The sequence below is a fragment of the Homalodisca vitripennis genome, chromosome 2 (genome assembly GCF_021130785.1).
Source record: "Homalodisca vitripennis isolate AUS2020 chromosome 2, UT_GWSS_2.1, whole genome shotgun sequence".
In the NCBI taxonomy this organism is placed as follows: Eukaryota; Metazoa; Arthropoda; class Insecta; order Hemiptera; family Cicadellidae; genus Homalodisca; species Homalodisca vitripennis.
In genome coordinates, this window is record NC_060208.1 from 106914218 (window position 1) to 106931586 (window position 17369).

Genomic DNA, 17369 nt, shown 5'->3' on the forward strand with positions numbered 1-17369 from the left:
ATTAGATACATCCGAAGCAATCAAATACTTCAAATTTCCTACAGACATCATCAAACTGGTGTCAATAGTAAATTTCTTCTATTGGTTATACTATTCTATTCTTCCCAGCCTATATCTTCTATTAGGCGAGCAAATGTGCGTGGAGGCAGGTTAAATCAATTAAATACTTGCTGGTTTTGGAAACACAACTCTTCAATGATCCTTTCAATGCATGTTTTCACTAACCCACCTTCAGAGAAAGACTTACAGACCTTTTCTATTGTCTAATATATTTGGAAACTTTGAAACAACAGACTCGTTCTGATGTTTATAATGTCAGTAAACATTTCACCTTGATATTTGCATGGATTTTTTCAAAGATTTCACTTTTTCTGCTCAGGACTGAACCACAATTTGAGCATATTTCCTTTTGCAATGTTTTATTTCATAGTGACTACAAATATTATACTATTTCAACATATAGTTATAAAGTATATTTTTTCTTTAAAAAATAAAGACAAAGTGGTGTTGTTTTCAATGACTAAGTAGTCGACACTCCACTAATTATTAAACAGGTGGCACTCACAACTTTTCTCTTCTTGGACAGATATAACTGATTTAAGTGTTATAAATCTCAGGTTGAAAACTGCTGAAGTACAGTTTAATCACATTCAACAACAGCGCAGATATTAATAATGTATACTCAGAATGAGGATGTAAAACTAGGTGTGGGATCACCATTTTGTATTAGTTGTTAAGTTGAGAATTTAGCAGTGGCCAATATTGAAGTAAAATATACTTTAGTATTTTAATAATACAACATGCATAAGAAATATTCTTTTAAAGAAAAGCTCTAATTAACACAGTTAAGTTAGCCTAGCTGTTGTGAATATCCCACTCACAGCAACCTGCTAAAATACTTTGTCATTTCAGTATTACTGTAATAGTAAATGATTTTTGCTGATTGGTTGTGTGCCTGAAACCTTTTCATGGGTCCGTGGGCCATAGTTTGGAGATCCTGCCTTCCTTATACCAATAAAAATTAGGGAATAAATAAAACAAACATCTGTATAAAATATATTTATTTACAGTAACAAAAACAATACAAATTACCTTAACATTAGATTCTGTAAAAATATACACAAGTACTAAATAACAGAAATACGTCATTTTCCAAATATAATTTACAACAATAAGTATGAGGTGTGTTTTTGAAGTAAGTACCATTTTGAAATTCCGCTACCCATCACTATAGTTAGTGATCAGTGCTTGTGCACTGTCTACCGTTCATCTGTTGGCAAGCCACTAACATCATTATGGTAATAAACATTGATTGTGTTTATATCTGTTACTGAGAAATACACACTATTATTTGTTTTCTTAACGCTAAAAGTGTGAAAGTAGTTGAAATTCACTGTCAGAATTGTGAAATGAACATACAAAACAATTGAGTGATGTAATAGCACACAAACGGGTAATAATTTTAAAAGATGGCTCAAAGAATGTTCATGATGAGAAACGGAATAGACTACCCTTAGTGATCACTAACAACTCGGTGCAGGAATTGAATTACAAAATGAAAATGAACAAACGCTTCATGATTTCTTCATTATCAGAGGAGTTTCCTCAAGTTTCACGAAATGTTCTCTATGAAATGTTTATTGACCATCTGAATCATTATTTAAACTATCTAAAAACGGATTGTTTGCTGCATGACAATGCCTGTACGCATGCAGAAATACAAACCCAAGATCTCATCGCAACAACTGGTTGGTAATAATCTGATAATGCTCCATACAGCACCAACCTAGCACCCAGTGACTACCATGCTTCTTTTGCAACCGAAGAAGCATCTTGAAGTGTTACAATGACAACAATAAAATCAAAACAAATCCTGTTGCAGTCACTACTATAACAGGCTGCTAACTTCTGTGATGTAGGTATGAAAAGTTGTTTTTCTATATGATGTTTGGTAATATTGGTGGCAATTACGTAGAACATTAGATCAAAGTGTGGGCTTTAATATAAAAATAAAATTGTTACAAAATGTTTACTTGTTTCCTTATATATCAAAACGGTACTTAGTTTAAAAAACACACACAACTCTTAGCATCTATCTAAAATAAGATAATCTTACATAATTTTTCACAACTTAAAAAATTGTACTCTTAAGTATAGACATATTGAAATAGGACTTTTTATTTTTTAAATAAAAGTCTTATTTCTAAAATAACCATTAATATTATTTTAAATACAATGGAATTAATTAGTTAAGAAATGTTAAATTATCACATACAACATTTAATTTAAAATACTTAATAACACCTACAGTTATAATGACGTACAGAAATAAAAATATTATGCGTCAGTCAGAATAAATTACTAATATCACATTTTTTTTAACTGCAGAATCTCAACCTATAATGAAACTAAAGTTTGATGTTGATTTTAATTGAAAAGAAAAGAGAGATTCAAAAGTGTAGGCTAATTAAATATGTGTATGATTACACATAGAATATGAAATATGTAATACAAATTTCAGAATTTCTTATAACACAACATTAATAACACTTCAAAACTGTGTTTTAAAGTTAGTTTTGAATGTTTTAAATGTGTTTACACTGTTTAAAAATATTGCACCATAGTGGAAATTAAGAATTTTGTCCAATATTTTGTACATTAAAAAACTAGACACCACTAATTGAAACCATTAGTAAAACACTTAATGCTACTAATCGTACAATTATTTCAATAAACAATTAGAATTTTATGGGCAATGTATGGATAAGGTAGAGAACTTACACCTCTGTGACAAACCTACAATTTACAAGTCAACTCTATCACAGAGAAGGGTAACTTTAGCTCAGTTTGGTACCGATGGAGATCTCAGGAATGTGTGAAGCAACCTCGGAAACTTTTGTACTGTTCAGGTCAGAGTTAGCGTTGATATAATCAGGTCCTGAAAAAACAATAAACTAATTTGCACTGAAATGGCTAAAAGTAACAATAATATTTAACATGTTCACTGCTACAGACGTAACAGTGTGCTTGCATATTGTCGACACTTACACATCTGATGCAACATCAATGTTTCCTGCCACTTTACAGCCAACGGTTAGTGTTGTTGATGTTATGGTTATTAGAGTGGTGTAATTTAAATAAATATGTACTACCTTTTAGGCTAACATACTCAGTGGATATTTCAAATATTACGCAAATACTCTCGTTAAAAACAACAACAGCACATAGGGAATGTTTATACATGGCGTATTTATGTCTATTTATTAAGGTAACAGTTAAAGTGTTAAGAATGATGTCGTTGTCATAAGTAACAACAAATACTACTAGTAATACTTGAAAATATGAAATAACATCCGATTGGTAGAATTACAATAGTTGATTAAATCATCTGACTTGACACAGTGCGTACAGAAGAAATAGTTACAAAATGTATATACATGTAACAGAACATTAAACTAATCGAAAGTTTATTATTTACATAACAGAACATTTATCTTTTTATTATTATCAATACTGATAAATGCCTATTAAAGATGGAATAGCAAAAATTGTGAACTATGTTCGGAGACTAGATATTGAGCCTTGCTATTGACAATACAAATAAAACACCCAATATCAGGTATCTGCCAGTTACAGAGTTAAACAAAATGAGTTCCCATAAATACATAAGTTTGGATACTATTAAAATAAAATTTTTCAGTATACACATTATAGTTAAGGATCGTAAATTTCAAATTTCAGTAATATTAAAACTTACCTTTAATCAGATGCAGGAGTGTATCGTCAAACCTAAAATATGAAGCCAGAGCAGGATCATAGCCTACAACAGTCAGCATCGCCGCCTCCCCCCACCTCCAGAAGTACATGGTCTCCTTTTGTGCAGCTAAATCTTCTGTCAGCACCTTCATGCCCTGTTGGAAAAATCAAGATATGTTCAAAATGTCTCTTATTATGATTGAAGCACAATAGATACAAATACAATTAATTTATACCCGATCTTAATAAACAAGTTAACTTCTAAATTTTGTTAAGGGGTACAAGAATTTCTTTTTTGTAGTTGAAACATTGTACACAAACAAAATTTAAAAGCAATATTAACAAACAAGTCATGTAATTTTCCCTTCCCATTACACCATTTTTGGGGAAACCATGTAATAAGTGAAGCAAACTCTGAATAAAGACTTTAGGTATTCTGATCAAGTGAATGAAAGTCACTTATTTTTAATCTCTTTATCCCATTGACTGATGCTGATATAACTACTACTTAAAGCCTGATGGTTTGTCTTCAGTGAATTAAGTTAACCCTCTCTCCTGCACATAAGACTTAGACGACTCAGTCCCACTGTGGAATGGATGACTCAGATAGACTTGCACTGTTTTACCTTCTTTTTCCATTAAGTGCTGCGTTCTAGCGGCAATAAAATTGATTTTTAAATGTGTTGTGATGGTGACGATTCTAGTGGTGAGATATTGTTGAATGACATTGTTCTGAGCTAACACAATAATATTTGGAGTGATAGTATTGTTGACTAGTCTGGTGTAGATGACCATGAGACATGTTATCCCCAACCAGCTCAGGCTCAGCGCTGCCATACTCTGCCTGCGCCTGTCCATCAACCCCCTCTCTGGTATTTTGTATTTTACTTGTTTAAATATTTACATTATTAGGGTTGGATAATGAATAATTAAATAGTACCAACAGCTGCATGAATCACAGGTGCTATGAATCACGCATTTTGAGTGGGTATAACAGATTAATAGGATTCAGTTGCACTGTAAGCACCTGGAATAACTATGAGCAGGAGAGGGTTAAACAAATATGACCTATGGAAATATTTAACATTAATTATTTTAATCCTTTTGCTATCCTTTTGTCATCTCTTTCTAAACTCAGTGAGGCAGACACTAGATTATTTCTTAAAACAAAATCCTCTACCAACTTCAGGAAAAACTCGGATGAGTTCTTATTAAGTGTAAATTAGCTCTCATCTGTGACTAGATGTTTCCAAATCAGGAGTGGTACAAAAATGTTAGTGTATTCAATGACGTATATAACCTGTTTTTAAACCAATTCAGTTACGACAATTTCAGAATGTTGTTCAGTAATAAATAACAATTTTAGAAATAATAGTCAAGCTCATTGAGTATAGAGTCGTAGTGAAGGTATTAAGAATCTTAAACATTACATTAAATTAATAAAAGAAATTAATGACCTAATCTAACTCACCTTGGCCATGGTGGAGTCAATACGACTGACATGGAATCCGTCAATAACAACGGTACAATTTAGCTGCCTTGTGGTGATTGTCTCGACGATTACTTGTCTCAAATATTCGGTGGCTGGGAACACGAGACTCTCTCGCGGTGTAACCAGAAGAACTTCTTCTCCTCCGACCTTTATCATACAAATTTTATTTGTATAAAAATACTTTAGTACAATATTTGCCCCTTAAAATAAAGGATTAATTCTAGGAAGTGACTAATGTTTAATAATTTTTTTAAATTGAATCTTAAAGAAATTAAAACAATGTAATATAACTAAATTACATATTTAAGAGATTCAGTCTGTACCCAATTTTATGAAGCTTGCTCAAGAAGATGTTGTTTATTTAGGTGGTTTTGGAAAAACATTAACAAAACAAATATGTAAAAACAAGTCAAAACTGATAATTAAAAAAATTTCATTTCATGTTTAAAGACAAATAATTTTATCTTGGAAAATAAATAATTTAGATAGACAAAACTCAGCAATTACAAAAAATATCAAACAAACTAAAACATATCACAATTAACTCCAAAATGTGAATGTTTATTAATTTATTTATTTTTTGTATTAATACAAGTAAATTTGTATATACATTCTATATAGTCTTGTATATAACCTTGTATACTATACATGTACAAAGTATGTTCAACATATTCTTTCTCATATAGCTAAAGAAATTTTTACAAAAGTAAAAGAGACATTTAAAAACTATTTTGCAGAATTAGTAATTAATTATACTATCAAATGTGTTGCTAAATATGTAAAAATGTGTTACAATTTTCAAGAAAAAGTTTAAGCAGATTCAAATATTATTTAAACAGTTTTTCTATTCCATATCTGTTTACACTGTGTAATGTTAAAAATCTATTGACTGATATATTATGGAGGATTATAAAAAACCACCCAAATCTGACAAAACTAGTCAAACAACTTGAATATTGTTCGGTCATCAAATAGTTTATAAAACTATAAAAAGTATCTTTTCTATAATTACGCAATGTGATAACACAATGTCAGATAATTTTACAAAGAATCTTTTCACTTTAGATTAGAATTGTTTTTTTTTACTTAATAACTGACACAATAAAATGAAATTTCAGAATGGAATCACTTGAATATCTTAATTGAACATTTATTATTGAAAAGCATCTTAGCACATCCAAAGCTCTTAAAGAATAATACCTCCTCCAACAATCTAAAAGTTATAAAAATTAAAAAACAGACCGTACTTAAATAATTATACCCTTTTTACCACGTTACATTTTTTATATCAAAACTCTAAGTATTTAAATATATTTCTTCATTTACTATTTATGTATTTCATATACTGAATGGCATAAAATTATTTTATACAGTTAAAAACTTAATTATTCTTACTGTGAGCCACTGCATAGCAACAAAAGGTCTAGCTGAGTTATAGAGGATGAAGAGAAGGTTGGCCATTATTCCTACCACCATTCCCACTTCCAAGCCAAGCAGTAGACAAGCAGAAAATGTCACAAGGAATGGTAAGAGATCAGTTTCTGAAAAAATGAAAACAATCTTAAATTTGCATAAAAACGATGAAGACGTATTTTGTAAATTATATTTTGAACAATATTTTCTTTGCACTGTTTCTAGAAAATTGCATTATACTGTGGTTGAATTTCAGAGCATACAGAATTAAATCTACACCATGTCTAATCCATGTCATTGTTGTTTAGCAAAATATTGTCAAAGAGACAACTGAAGATACAAGGTTGACCAATATTTTTGTGACAACAACAATGTATTTATAATTTTCTGGAGATTGTCAAGTCAAAACATTTTAGTAGAGTTTTCAAATTACAGAAATGGTGCTTGAGAGCCATTACTAAAGTAAACAGCAGAACCTCTTGTAAAGCACTTAATTTAATGACATACAGGTATTCTGGACTGGTGGGTACAAGTATTGTATGTTGGTCAGATCGGATGCCAAACTATTTCTCAAAAATGAAGTTTTCCATTTTTTCCTACAGAGGGATTGTTCAGCTTGTAATGCCAATTTCACTTTACGCATAGTTATGGAAAAGGACAATTTCTATGCCTCACAATCCTAACAATATTATAAATTCAAAAGTAACTTTGTTTGTTTGATTTAGTTTCAAGCATAAACTATTTAACCAATTATATTGAAATTTTAAACAGAGATTCCTAGGATCCCTGGTAAAAATAAAAGCCTATTTAAACTTAAAAATCCCTCTGAGCTACGCCCCACTGATCTCTAAATTAGCAAAATATCCCATCTTGATCTCTAAAGTTGCTAAATATTAATTGAAAGAGCTTGTTAAATGTAATCAACTTTGCTGTGTAACATTGTTTCATTACAACACAACCATGTGTTTAATTAATTTAACCACTATTTCGAAGTTAATTACATTTATAGTGAAAGCATATAGTAAGCTTGATAGTAACAACAATTCTTATTTCAACCTTTTCTAAAACTGCTGTTGAGCACAGAGTACAAGATAAAAAATTAAAACTTTTTGTAAAATATACATTTAACTGACATTGTTAGCAAATATTAAGTATTAGATATAAAAGAAAAAGTTAATACATATGTTTTACATATCTCCTTGATTGTGGTAACAAGGTAAACTCAACATTGGTGTTGAAAATATAATTCACTCAAACCAGAAGTACTCATACATTTGCAAAGCCTACGAAATTGTGTACAAAGTCAGGGATAACTCCTAGTTTTTAATAAACTGCCAAATGAGCTAGGAACTAACTGTATACAACTATAGCTTTTAAAAACATTAATGGACTATTTTATTTAAAAAAATTGTGTATGACATAAATGTATTAAATTCAATATCACAAACATCTTCCTAGGCGCCTAAGTTTATTATTACTTAGTTTTACACATTATTGTTCCTGATTAATGACTTTACTTAAAGTTCATTTTATTGTAAACTATTTTTGCCTTGTTCGTACTGCACATACTTAATAACATAAAGATTATTGATTATTATTAAAAGTATAAGTACTGTAATGTACATTATGTAGTTTTGGTTTTTCAGTGTAGTGAAAATTCAATCAGTTTAGATCTAAGTTATTTTCATTGAAACATTCGTTTTCCTTCCAAAAACATTTCTAAGTGTTGTTTTAATTCTATTTATTTATTGGAATACCAGAAGATTGTTTACATTGTAATATACTGAGTAGATGTGTAAATTGTAACTTCCCATTTCTAATAGCCAGTAGGTTTGTGAAACATTTGGTGGGTGCATCATTTTGTTGAACATTCATATCAATTTACAAATTAATTTCTGTACATGCCACTATAGAACTTATGATATGCGTTCATATTTAATTGAACAAGTTCATGTTGAATTGAATTTGAAAAAAATGTGTATGTGCCATCTATGTAGGATATACATACTATGCCAGAAACCTTTGCACAGGTGCATTTAACTACTTCCCTTTGTTTCATGGCGATCGGTTTAAATGGTGTAATAATGCATAAAAGACAGACAGACACAGTCGTTTTTATTTATAAAGGTTGGCTATGTTAAACCTACTATCCACAAAATTGAATTATCTATGGAACCTAAATCAGTCAATCCTGTGAATAATCAAGAGTCTACTATAAAGAATATAAACTATACAAACCATGTACTTTTTTTAACATATAACGATGGAAAATGTCCAAAATCTTATTAGCCTTTCAAATTTTCTACTGCCAATAACCAACTTTAAGCAAAGAAGAGATATACAGAGTAAATATTATTTTTATAAAATCATTAATCTAGCCTTTGGCGGAAGCAATTTCAAAACACATTGTCAACAAAAAATAAAGATCTATGTTTAACACCTTAGTTTAAAAACTAAACAATTCTTTGAAGAAACTCTCTCCAAATATGTAAAATAGAATTATGCTTATGGAACATTTGAGTTTCCTTTAGTTCACTGTGTTACACTACTTTATTGTGTTTACCAAGATTTGACATTAAGCAATGTAGTCAAACTTTCTTATAACAAAACACACTTTAAGATACATCCTGTGAAATATAATTTGCATGCACTTGTTCTTATAAAGGCTTTCATTACCGAAAGCATATTTTTACATAATTTTAAAAAACAGTTGTTGTGTAAAGAACTTGATGTACAAAATATATAGTATAAAAATAAAAATTTTAAACAACATTGGGCGAAAAATAATAGAGAATACATCTTGTTCTTTTATTGGTAATGAGACATTTAAGTATGTGTACATAGTTTGATATATGTCTATTCAAACAGTAAAATGTATTTTCTGTTATTTATCATCTGATCCTATTACATTTTGTATCAACATGTTAATTTTTATTTTAATAGTTTATTTAAGTTTCACCAAAGTTTAATTTAGTTAAACATAGGTTTTGTGAAATTTTATAAAAGTTTTTATTGGCCACAGTTAAAAAAAGGAATTTGTAAAAACATTTTGCTGTAGCTAGACAACCTATATATGGCTGAAACAAAAACTTTTGTTTTAAAATGTAAAATGATGAACTTATAATATGCAACATTTGTTATCAATAATGCGTAAATATTTAATTCACCCTCACGACTTCACTTACTTTTTGTCCTCCACAGCATGATGACTGCTTCATATTCCACCATATAAATCATTGCACATATGATCAATCCTGACAGACTGGCTTTAGGAATGAAGTAAAAACTGGACGTAAGAAATCCAACGGACAACAGAACCATAATTCCTGCAACAATAAATTGTCAGTATTTAAATTCTGCACATTATTTAATTTAAAAAAATACAGTTAAAAAAAACTGCTGCACATAAAAAATTTGTGATAAGTTTAAAAAATAACTTTTGGTTACTGGGATATTTGAGAAGAAGAATAAGCTAATAAAAAAATTAAACACATAAACCAAGCCAAATACCTCTAAAATAGCCCTAACGTCACCTCAAAATAGTCATTATTTATTTCATTTCAAATAATAACTCAAATGTGGAACATGGAGATTTATTGGACTTAATCCCACCAATTTTTTCAAACCTGAAAGCGCTATCAACTCACTGTGCTTCAATCACTTTTTAATGCTAGTGTTGCACTTTGATATCTTTTTGTTTTGTTGCGTTAGAAACAAACATTTTATTCAATATTTACATTCTTTGTAAAGTAAAATATAGGAAAGACCTCTATGCACTAACAGGACTGAAAGTACTAATTCACAAGATTATGAGAAGTATGAGAAATACGAGAAGCAGCTGAATCAGTCAGAGTTGTGTTATCTGACCATCAGATTTGTTATTTTTTCAAAATCGATTCCAGTAAGCTTTAGTGTAATATTTATGATATTTAGAACAAAATTTGAAAAATTTTATATTTTGCCATTTCCATTACTACATTTCAAAAAACAATTAATCCTCTTCAATTAGAAATAAACTTTTTTGGTCTGCCAGTCAACAAGATCTGTCTTTCTTACTAAATAATGCATTGATAACTTTCTTGAATCTTCCCAATCATCTTTTCACAATGTTGTAGCTGATGACATATAGCTGCTCACTTTATTCTTTACCATGGACATTAAATGGCAACATTCTAATATTTTTTACTAACACATAGTTGTAGAATAGGTTTTTTTAAATACCGTTTGCACTCATAAAAAAATAAAGAATATTGATTTTAACTTAAAATTTAACTGAATTAGTCTTCCTATACAAATTTACAATAAAGTTCAAATAAAAAGATTGCTTATATATTTTTCTTAATTTTATATCCATAAAAACTGAAAAGAGAATAAAAAATCATTTACAGAATTTATGCAAAAATCTTTGTTTAGCCTAAATGTATATGACAAATAGAAATAACAAAAACTTTAATATCCTACAGATGCATTATTTTTCAGCTCAACCCTCCATGAAACTAGAAATAGATAAGTTTTTACAATATTCATACCTGTGAAGACACCACCGAATGGTGTTTTGACACCTGAAGCATTGTTGACAACAGTTCTGGTGAAGGATCCTGTCACTGGCATGGAACTGAAGAAGGACCCCAAGATATTGGCCACTCCCAGAGCTACCATCTCCTGAGTGGCGTCCACTGTCTTGCCTTTAGCTGGAAGAGGATCTCACATTACTTTCTGCAATGGAACCTAATTTGGAGCTAAAAGATATGATAGCAAGTTGTTGTTCTCACTGACTCCAAAGTTATGGACATTTTATTATGTTGATAACAAAATTTAAGAAACAACAGAACAACCAAACAAAACATAAATGTAAAAGGGAATCTAAGTAAAGAAATAATGGCTGGTACATCAGTTGAAAAACAACTGGGTAAATAGATGTTTACCGTTCCAACATAAAATCACTTTTACTTGAATTCACGCTTACAATATATTTTTTTTTTAATGAATTTTCTCAAATTTTAATGTTTCTAAACCAACAAATGCGTTATGATCCCATTTTTAAAAACTATTTTGTATGCCTACTAATCACGTAATGCCAGAAAACTTCACACACATAAGCTAAATGAAAAAAGGACATTTAAAAATAGTTTTGGAGTAGAACTAAGCTCTTGAGTAGCAGGCGAAACTACAATATTATAACTATTGCAATAATTTATGAGTTGCGCATTTTAATAAGAAAACCATCTGTCTATAATTAACCCAAGCGAGATACTTTATACACAATCAGTGGAAATGTTTATTTGTCTTCGTGTATTAGATAAGTTTTGTTTAAGTCTCTACATAATTTTAGAACGTTAATTGTTCTATATAATATTTTATTTGAACATTATTAAACCATTTCTATCACTTACCGAAAGCCTTAGCAATAGAAATGCTCTCCAGTATACCAATGAGGGGTATGACTACAATGCCAGACCCTAGTTTTGAAGCCATGTCAGGGAAGTTTACTGTCCTGTTGCCTTCAACAGTTGAGAATGGTGGAAGTGCGAAAGGTGGAAACCCAGATACAACTTCACCTGTTAGTAAAAGAGCATATTAAAAACTGTAATATTTTAAAATTTACTGATCATTATCTATTGACTAGACTTAAAATTCATTTGTCTAACCTGAAACTGAAGATGTATTTTAAAAGTTAACAACAAACCAATATGCTTGAAAGTACCATTTTGATGCAAGTTATAAGAAAAACAAATAAACTTTTTGTAACAATTATATTTTTATATAAGAGGCCACACTATTATCTGTTTTTTCTACATAATTGCCACCAATCAACAAAATTGTCATAAAGTATTACAAACTAACCAGGTGGATGAGCATTCTCAAGCAGTAAAAGGATCCTTTTTTTCTATCAATATAAGGCCTATGGGGAGGTATCCCATCATGGAGTTCATAGCTTTCTTAATCAGGGAACTTATAATCTAATATGATAGAATGATAATGTGAAAGATAATATAATATTTAAGATTATTATAAATTCAGTGTTCATACAAAATTTCAACACATACACACAGTAGCTCTTTCACAATTTTGTTTGTGACAGAAGCATAAACAGCCAAACAATCACATCTATAAATAGTATTTACGATAATGTTCATTCCTAAACACATTAATACTTGCTTCTGAGCTACCTGTCACACTTTCAATATTTTGGTGCTCTCAGTTTCCATTCTGAAACGTATGAATATCTGTAAATCTAATACAATAAGCGCACCCATCTACATAGTTTCTGTTTGGTATATTATCTTGTTCCTTTGTTTAGCATAGGAATCATATCAAATTTCATATACCTAATTGACATTGTATCTCTCACCAGTATAAAACAGGTTGTTGCTCCATCAATGGTTTTTACACCACTATAAATAGTACTTTGTATATTGTGCATTGCTTTACAATGTTATTTGCAATGATCACAAGCTCTTTGTGCTCGTTGGTATGATCAAAGTTTAGCATGGAGCGAATTACTTGTTGAATCATGTTAGTACCTGGCTCCTCTCTTTTATTCCTTCTGCTACTGTAAATATGAAATGCTACAAAGTCAAGTGAAATCAATTTCGAGTCATTTATGAGCACACATTCGCAATATTGTTCATTAAATTGTATTTGTAGCTTTGTTCAAATAACATCTAGAACACACTAAATGGCTTGATTGTCACTGGTATAATCTAAATTAAAATATTTAAATAACTACAAAGCACATAAAATTACCTGTTTCTGTAGAAAAACTGGAATTTATATACTATAGATATTAAACAGTATATAAAAGATTTTTTGATAGGTATGCAAAGATAAAATCTAGAGTAAAACAGTTATATTTCAAAAAATTAACCATTTATAAAATGTATTAGAATCAAAATCAAGTGGCAGTTTTAATATAAACTAACTCTATTTTTAATTTTCTCATAACATTGTTATGGATGTCTTAAAACCGGATTCTAGCTATTATTGGATATTTTATTGATCTCTCTAAAACTTTTGGTGGTGAACAGATTAACAATATATTATTGTTTCTATAAACCATTATGCATGCTTTCAGGATTACTTTTGACCTCTAATGATTGTATGTTATCAAATATTTCAATTTTATCGATCAATATAAAATATATTATGAGTAAAGTATTCTGCTAATAGTAATTAATAGTTTTTATTTTCATCAATGAAATATACTTTAAAAATGTAGTTTCCAAGTGAAATTACTTATATTACTTGCTAAACCTTCTATGAAAAGCCACATGAAGTGATTACAAACAGAACATGCACTTGAAACGTCATTTCTAATGACACATACAAGATATTGGAAGTATTAATGCTAACCTTGAAACATATGATAAGACTGAACGATTACAATGCATGTAAAGTCCTGAAGCCTAGAGCCAATTTGCATTGTATAAGTAAGCAAACAACAAGGTTTTTCTTAGAATCGGTCGAACCTTCCTCTAAGAAAAAAATTTATTGTCAGCTGCTCTAGTTTTGGTGCATGTCATAATAAGAGACTTTCGAAGGGATAAAAAATTGTTTTCTCAGATAATATTTTTCTTTCTTGACACACTTAGAACCAAACATAATACATAAATATATTTCAACGTCAAGCTAACCACATTACATAATGACTATTTACCACTTTCAGTCTCTTTGACCTTGTTCTTTGAACATAAAAGGTTGTATGCAATCGTTATTATAGTTCCATTAATATTATTTCATAAATTGCTGTATTTTTGTGGAGTTATAAATTCTATATTTTGGTTCAAAATACCAAACATGTTATAATTAATATTTACATAATTTATTAAATATCTTTTTGTATCTTAACATCACCAATTGAAACGTTACCATAATGGTCTTATGGTACTTGCTTTGATTTCTCATTTTGATATATTTTTATTTAGACTAAATTTTATGGTACAGGATGGACAGTGAAGTATTAACTTACAAGTCAGTTAGATGGTAGTTTGTCTGTAACAGAAGTAAATATATGTTATGTTGAATAGAGAAATACTAACTTACCAGTCAGTCGAAAGGGAGTTTGTCCATAACAGAAGTAAATATAAGCAATGACGGATCCAGCAATAACGACCACAGCGTTCCTTGCAACTCCAAGAAGCCAAAATGACTTTTTCAATACCAGGGGTAAGTCACACCTGGATGCTTTGCCTGTTAGAGCCTGGAAAAAGAAAACAAAGATACATTCGTGGATTAGTGACTTTCAAATATTTAATACTAGAAAATCCCAAGTACTTCATGCAGCCTAGAATGTAATCAAATTTTTATGTAATGCTAGTCTAGTGCTAGTAATAGTATAATATAATTCAGCTAATGGGAGGTGTGTTTGTGATTTTCGAGGTGATGGGGTTTGACTATTGTTTATCATATCATTCTATCTTTCTCAATTTATTACGACAACATAAAATTTAGTTTCACATTCTTTCAAGAAAATGTTGAAGTACTCCAGATGCATAAATTGTTGATAGAATTAACAATAAACAATAGTAGCAACAAGATATTCCTAAAATTTTATATGGAGACCAAATCTTGAAAATTTCTTATATTGTTGAGTGACCTGGACTTTGCTCCAAAGGGTTAGTGATGACATGAGACATGAGATAACACAGCAATACTGATTGTTACAAAAAATCCTCAAAAGTACATCTTACAATGTGTTTACAACTAAACACACACCTACCTTGATCAAGACAAGAGTGGCTATTGTGGAGAGTCCCAGTATTGTATCTCCGAGTCTAAGATCACCGATATGTTTAGTCAAATACAGCAGACACTCGACGAACCCGTCCGGCTTCCCCGTCAGTCCAAGCAGATTATTGATCTGTGACACAGCAATAGTCACAGCCGCCGCAGATGTAAATCCACATGTTACTGGCATGGAGATAAATTCAACCAGAAACCCTGGAGATGACAAAACACTCCATTATTCTTACTTCTGATATAATACAAGACTTTAAAAATCAATTATTTAGATCTACACTTTTATGTGCTATCTAGTACATCATAAAATACAAACCTAGTGATTTTGAACTTTCATCTCAACGTGTTGCTGATTTCATAAGAATACAGATTCAGAATATGATTTAATTATTTAAAGCCTTGTGATTTCTTAGCCCAATTGAGTCACTTCAATGCAGGTAGTATACAAAACTTACAACAATACAATAAATTTATTTGTAAAAAGCAGAAAAGATATATTGTATTTATTTTGTAACAAAACCTACGTTTATCACGGATTTGAATTCAAGTAGCTTGGTATCTAATTTAACTATTAATAATACCTGAATACCATGGACATGGACATTACTGTAATGGGCATTACCGTACTATGTCCATTAAAATAGAATTCATACTAACCTAGTTGAAGGAATCCAAATAGTAATATGATGAGGCCTGTGAGGAACGCTAGCAGGATTGCATAATCTGCAGAGGCTGAGGAGACATACTTGTGCGTCAGAAGTGCCATGATAGCCGTAGGGCCAATTGTTATGTCTTTTGTTGAACCAAGAAACGCGTAAACGAAACATCCCATAAATCCCGAGTAAAGACCAAACTGTAAAAAAGTAAATTTGATGTTTTTGAAAAATATTACATTTTTAAAGTTTAAACTAATATATAAATACTTTTTAATATTAAAGCTAGAAAAAAATTAGATCATGGTTGATCATTTAATTGCATGATAAAATTCTATCTAGGCCTACTATCGTATCATTTTGAGATTCCAATCATCCCATAACTAGTGACTGCTCAAGTCATAAAGTCTTTACACAGATAATTTTATCTTTCACACATTTTCATAAAAAAGTCTCTTTCACTATATATAATATAATCTTATCATTTATTTCTAAGTACAGCAGGAAAAAATAGTTTTGGCTTGTTTAATACCTAAAAAACCTGATAAATAAGTTATTTTAAGATGTTGAGGGATTACATCAAGTCCATGCAGATTTTATCCCTAAGTTTATATTTATTTTCTTTTTCTTTACATAAGACTTTATATGCACTACTCATACTTTAGTAGGCTGCCTAATCATTTTAGTTTCATTAAATTCAAACAAAACTGGTATAAGAAGTACAGCTTATTGTAATATATGTGCAACTTTTTGAGGGAAAATGAATATATTTTTGATTTGACTTGACTATGTTTTTCAATCATAACAAATTATGGTCATTACGAGGCCACCTACTTAACTTATGCATTATTGTGCACAATAATTATTAGGGCCTACAGCTTCTTTGCAAAATTAATAAAAGTAAAAATGTTTAGTTTAAAGTTCTTTAGGGTTGAAAGGTATATCATTTATTTTACTGAAAAAAATATCAGTTTCAAAGCTTCATATAAAAAATATTAAAATTTGTCAACTTACCCTAGGGTCCAGTCCAGCAACAACGGCATAGGCAATACCCTGCGGTATTGCTGTTAGGGCCACAGTGACTCCGGCGATGAAATCTCTGACGAACCACGACAACGTGTATTGAGGCAACCACCTCGTGATGGGCAGGAGGCGATGGATTGTCTGTCTGTTGCAGCGGACGCCACAGGCAGGGCCGGAATCAGTGGTAACATCCAGTACCCGTACATCTACCACAGATTTAGTTATGTAAGTCCAAAGTAATCTACGTTCCTAGCAGGACGTTCAGATTTGAAAATGAAAACAAGTTCTAAATA

General features: G+C 30.3%; 1 protein-coding gene across 3 annotated transcripts in view; it reads right to left on the reverse strand.

Annotated features, from left to right (window-relative positions):
• Positions 1-1046: 1046 nt before the first annotated feature.
• LOC124354519 (sodium-independent sulfate anion transporter-like) overlaps positions 1047-17369 on the reverse strand; it is a 53484-nt gene continuing 37161 nt past the window's right edge. For all 3 annotated transcript variants that reach the window (XM_046805045.1, XM_046805043.1, XM_046805042.1), the window contains exons 2-12: positions 17068-17282; positions 16058-16253; positions 15381-15601; positions 14705-14861; positions 12055-12219; positions 11191-11352; positions 9847-9987; positions 6644-6789; positions 5228-5395; positions 3758-3911; positions 1047-2938 (exon numbers count right to left, since the gene is read on the reverse strand). In XM_046805045.1, the coding sequence (XP_046661001.1) occupies positions 2838-2938; positions 3758-3911; positions 5228-5395; positions 6644-6789; positions 9847-9987; positions 11191-11352; positions 12055-12219; positions 14705-14861; positions 15381-15601; positions 16058-16253; positions 17068-17282 (1826 nt within the window). In that variant the 3' untranslated portion in view covers positions 1047-2837. The remainder of the gene's footprint in view (positions 2939-3757; positions 3912-5227; positions 5396-6643; positions 6790-9846; positions 9988-11190; positions 11353-12054; positions 12220-14704; positions 14862-15380; positions 15602-16057; positions 16254-17067; positions 17283-17369) is intronic.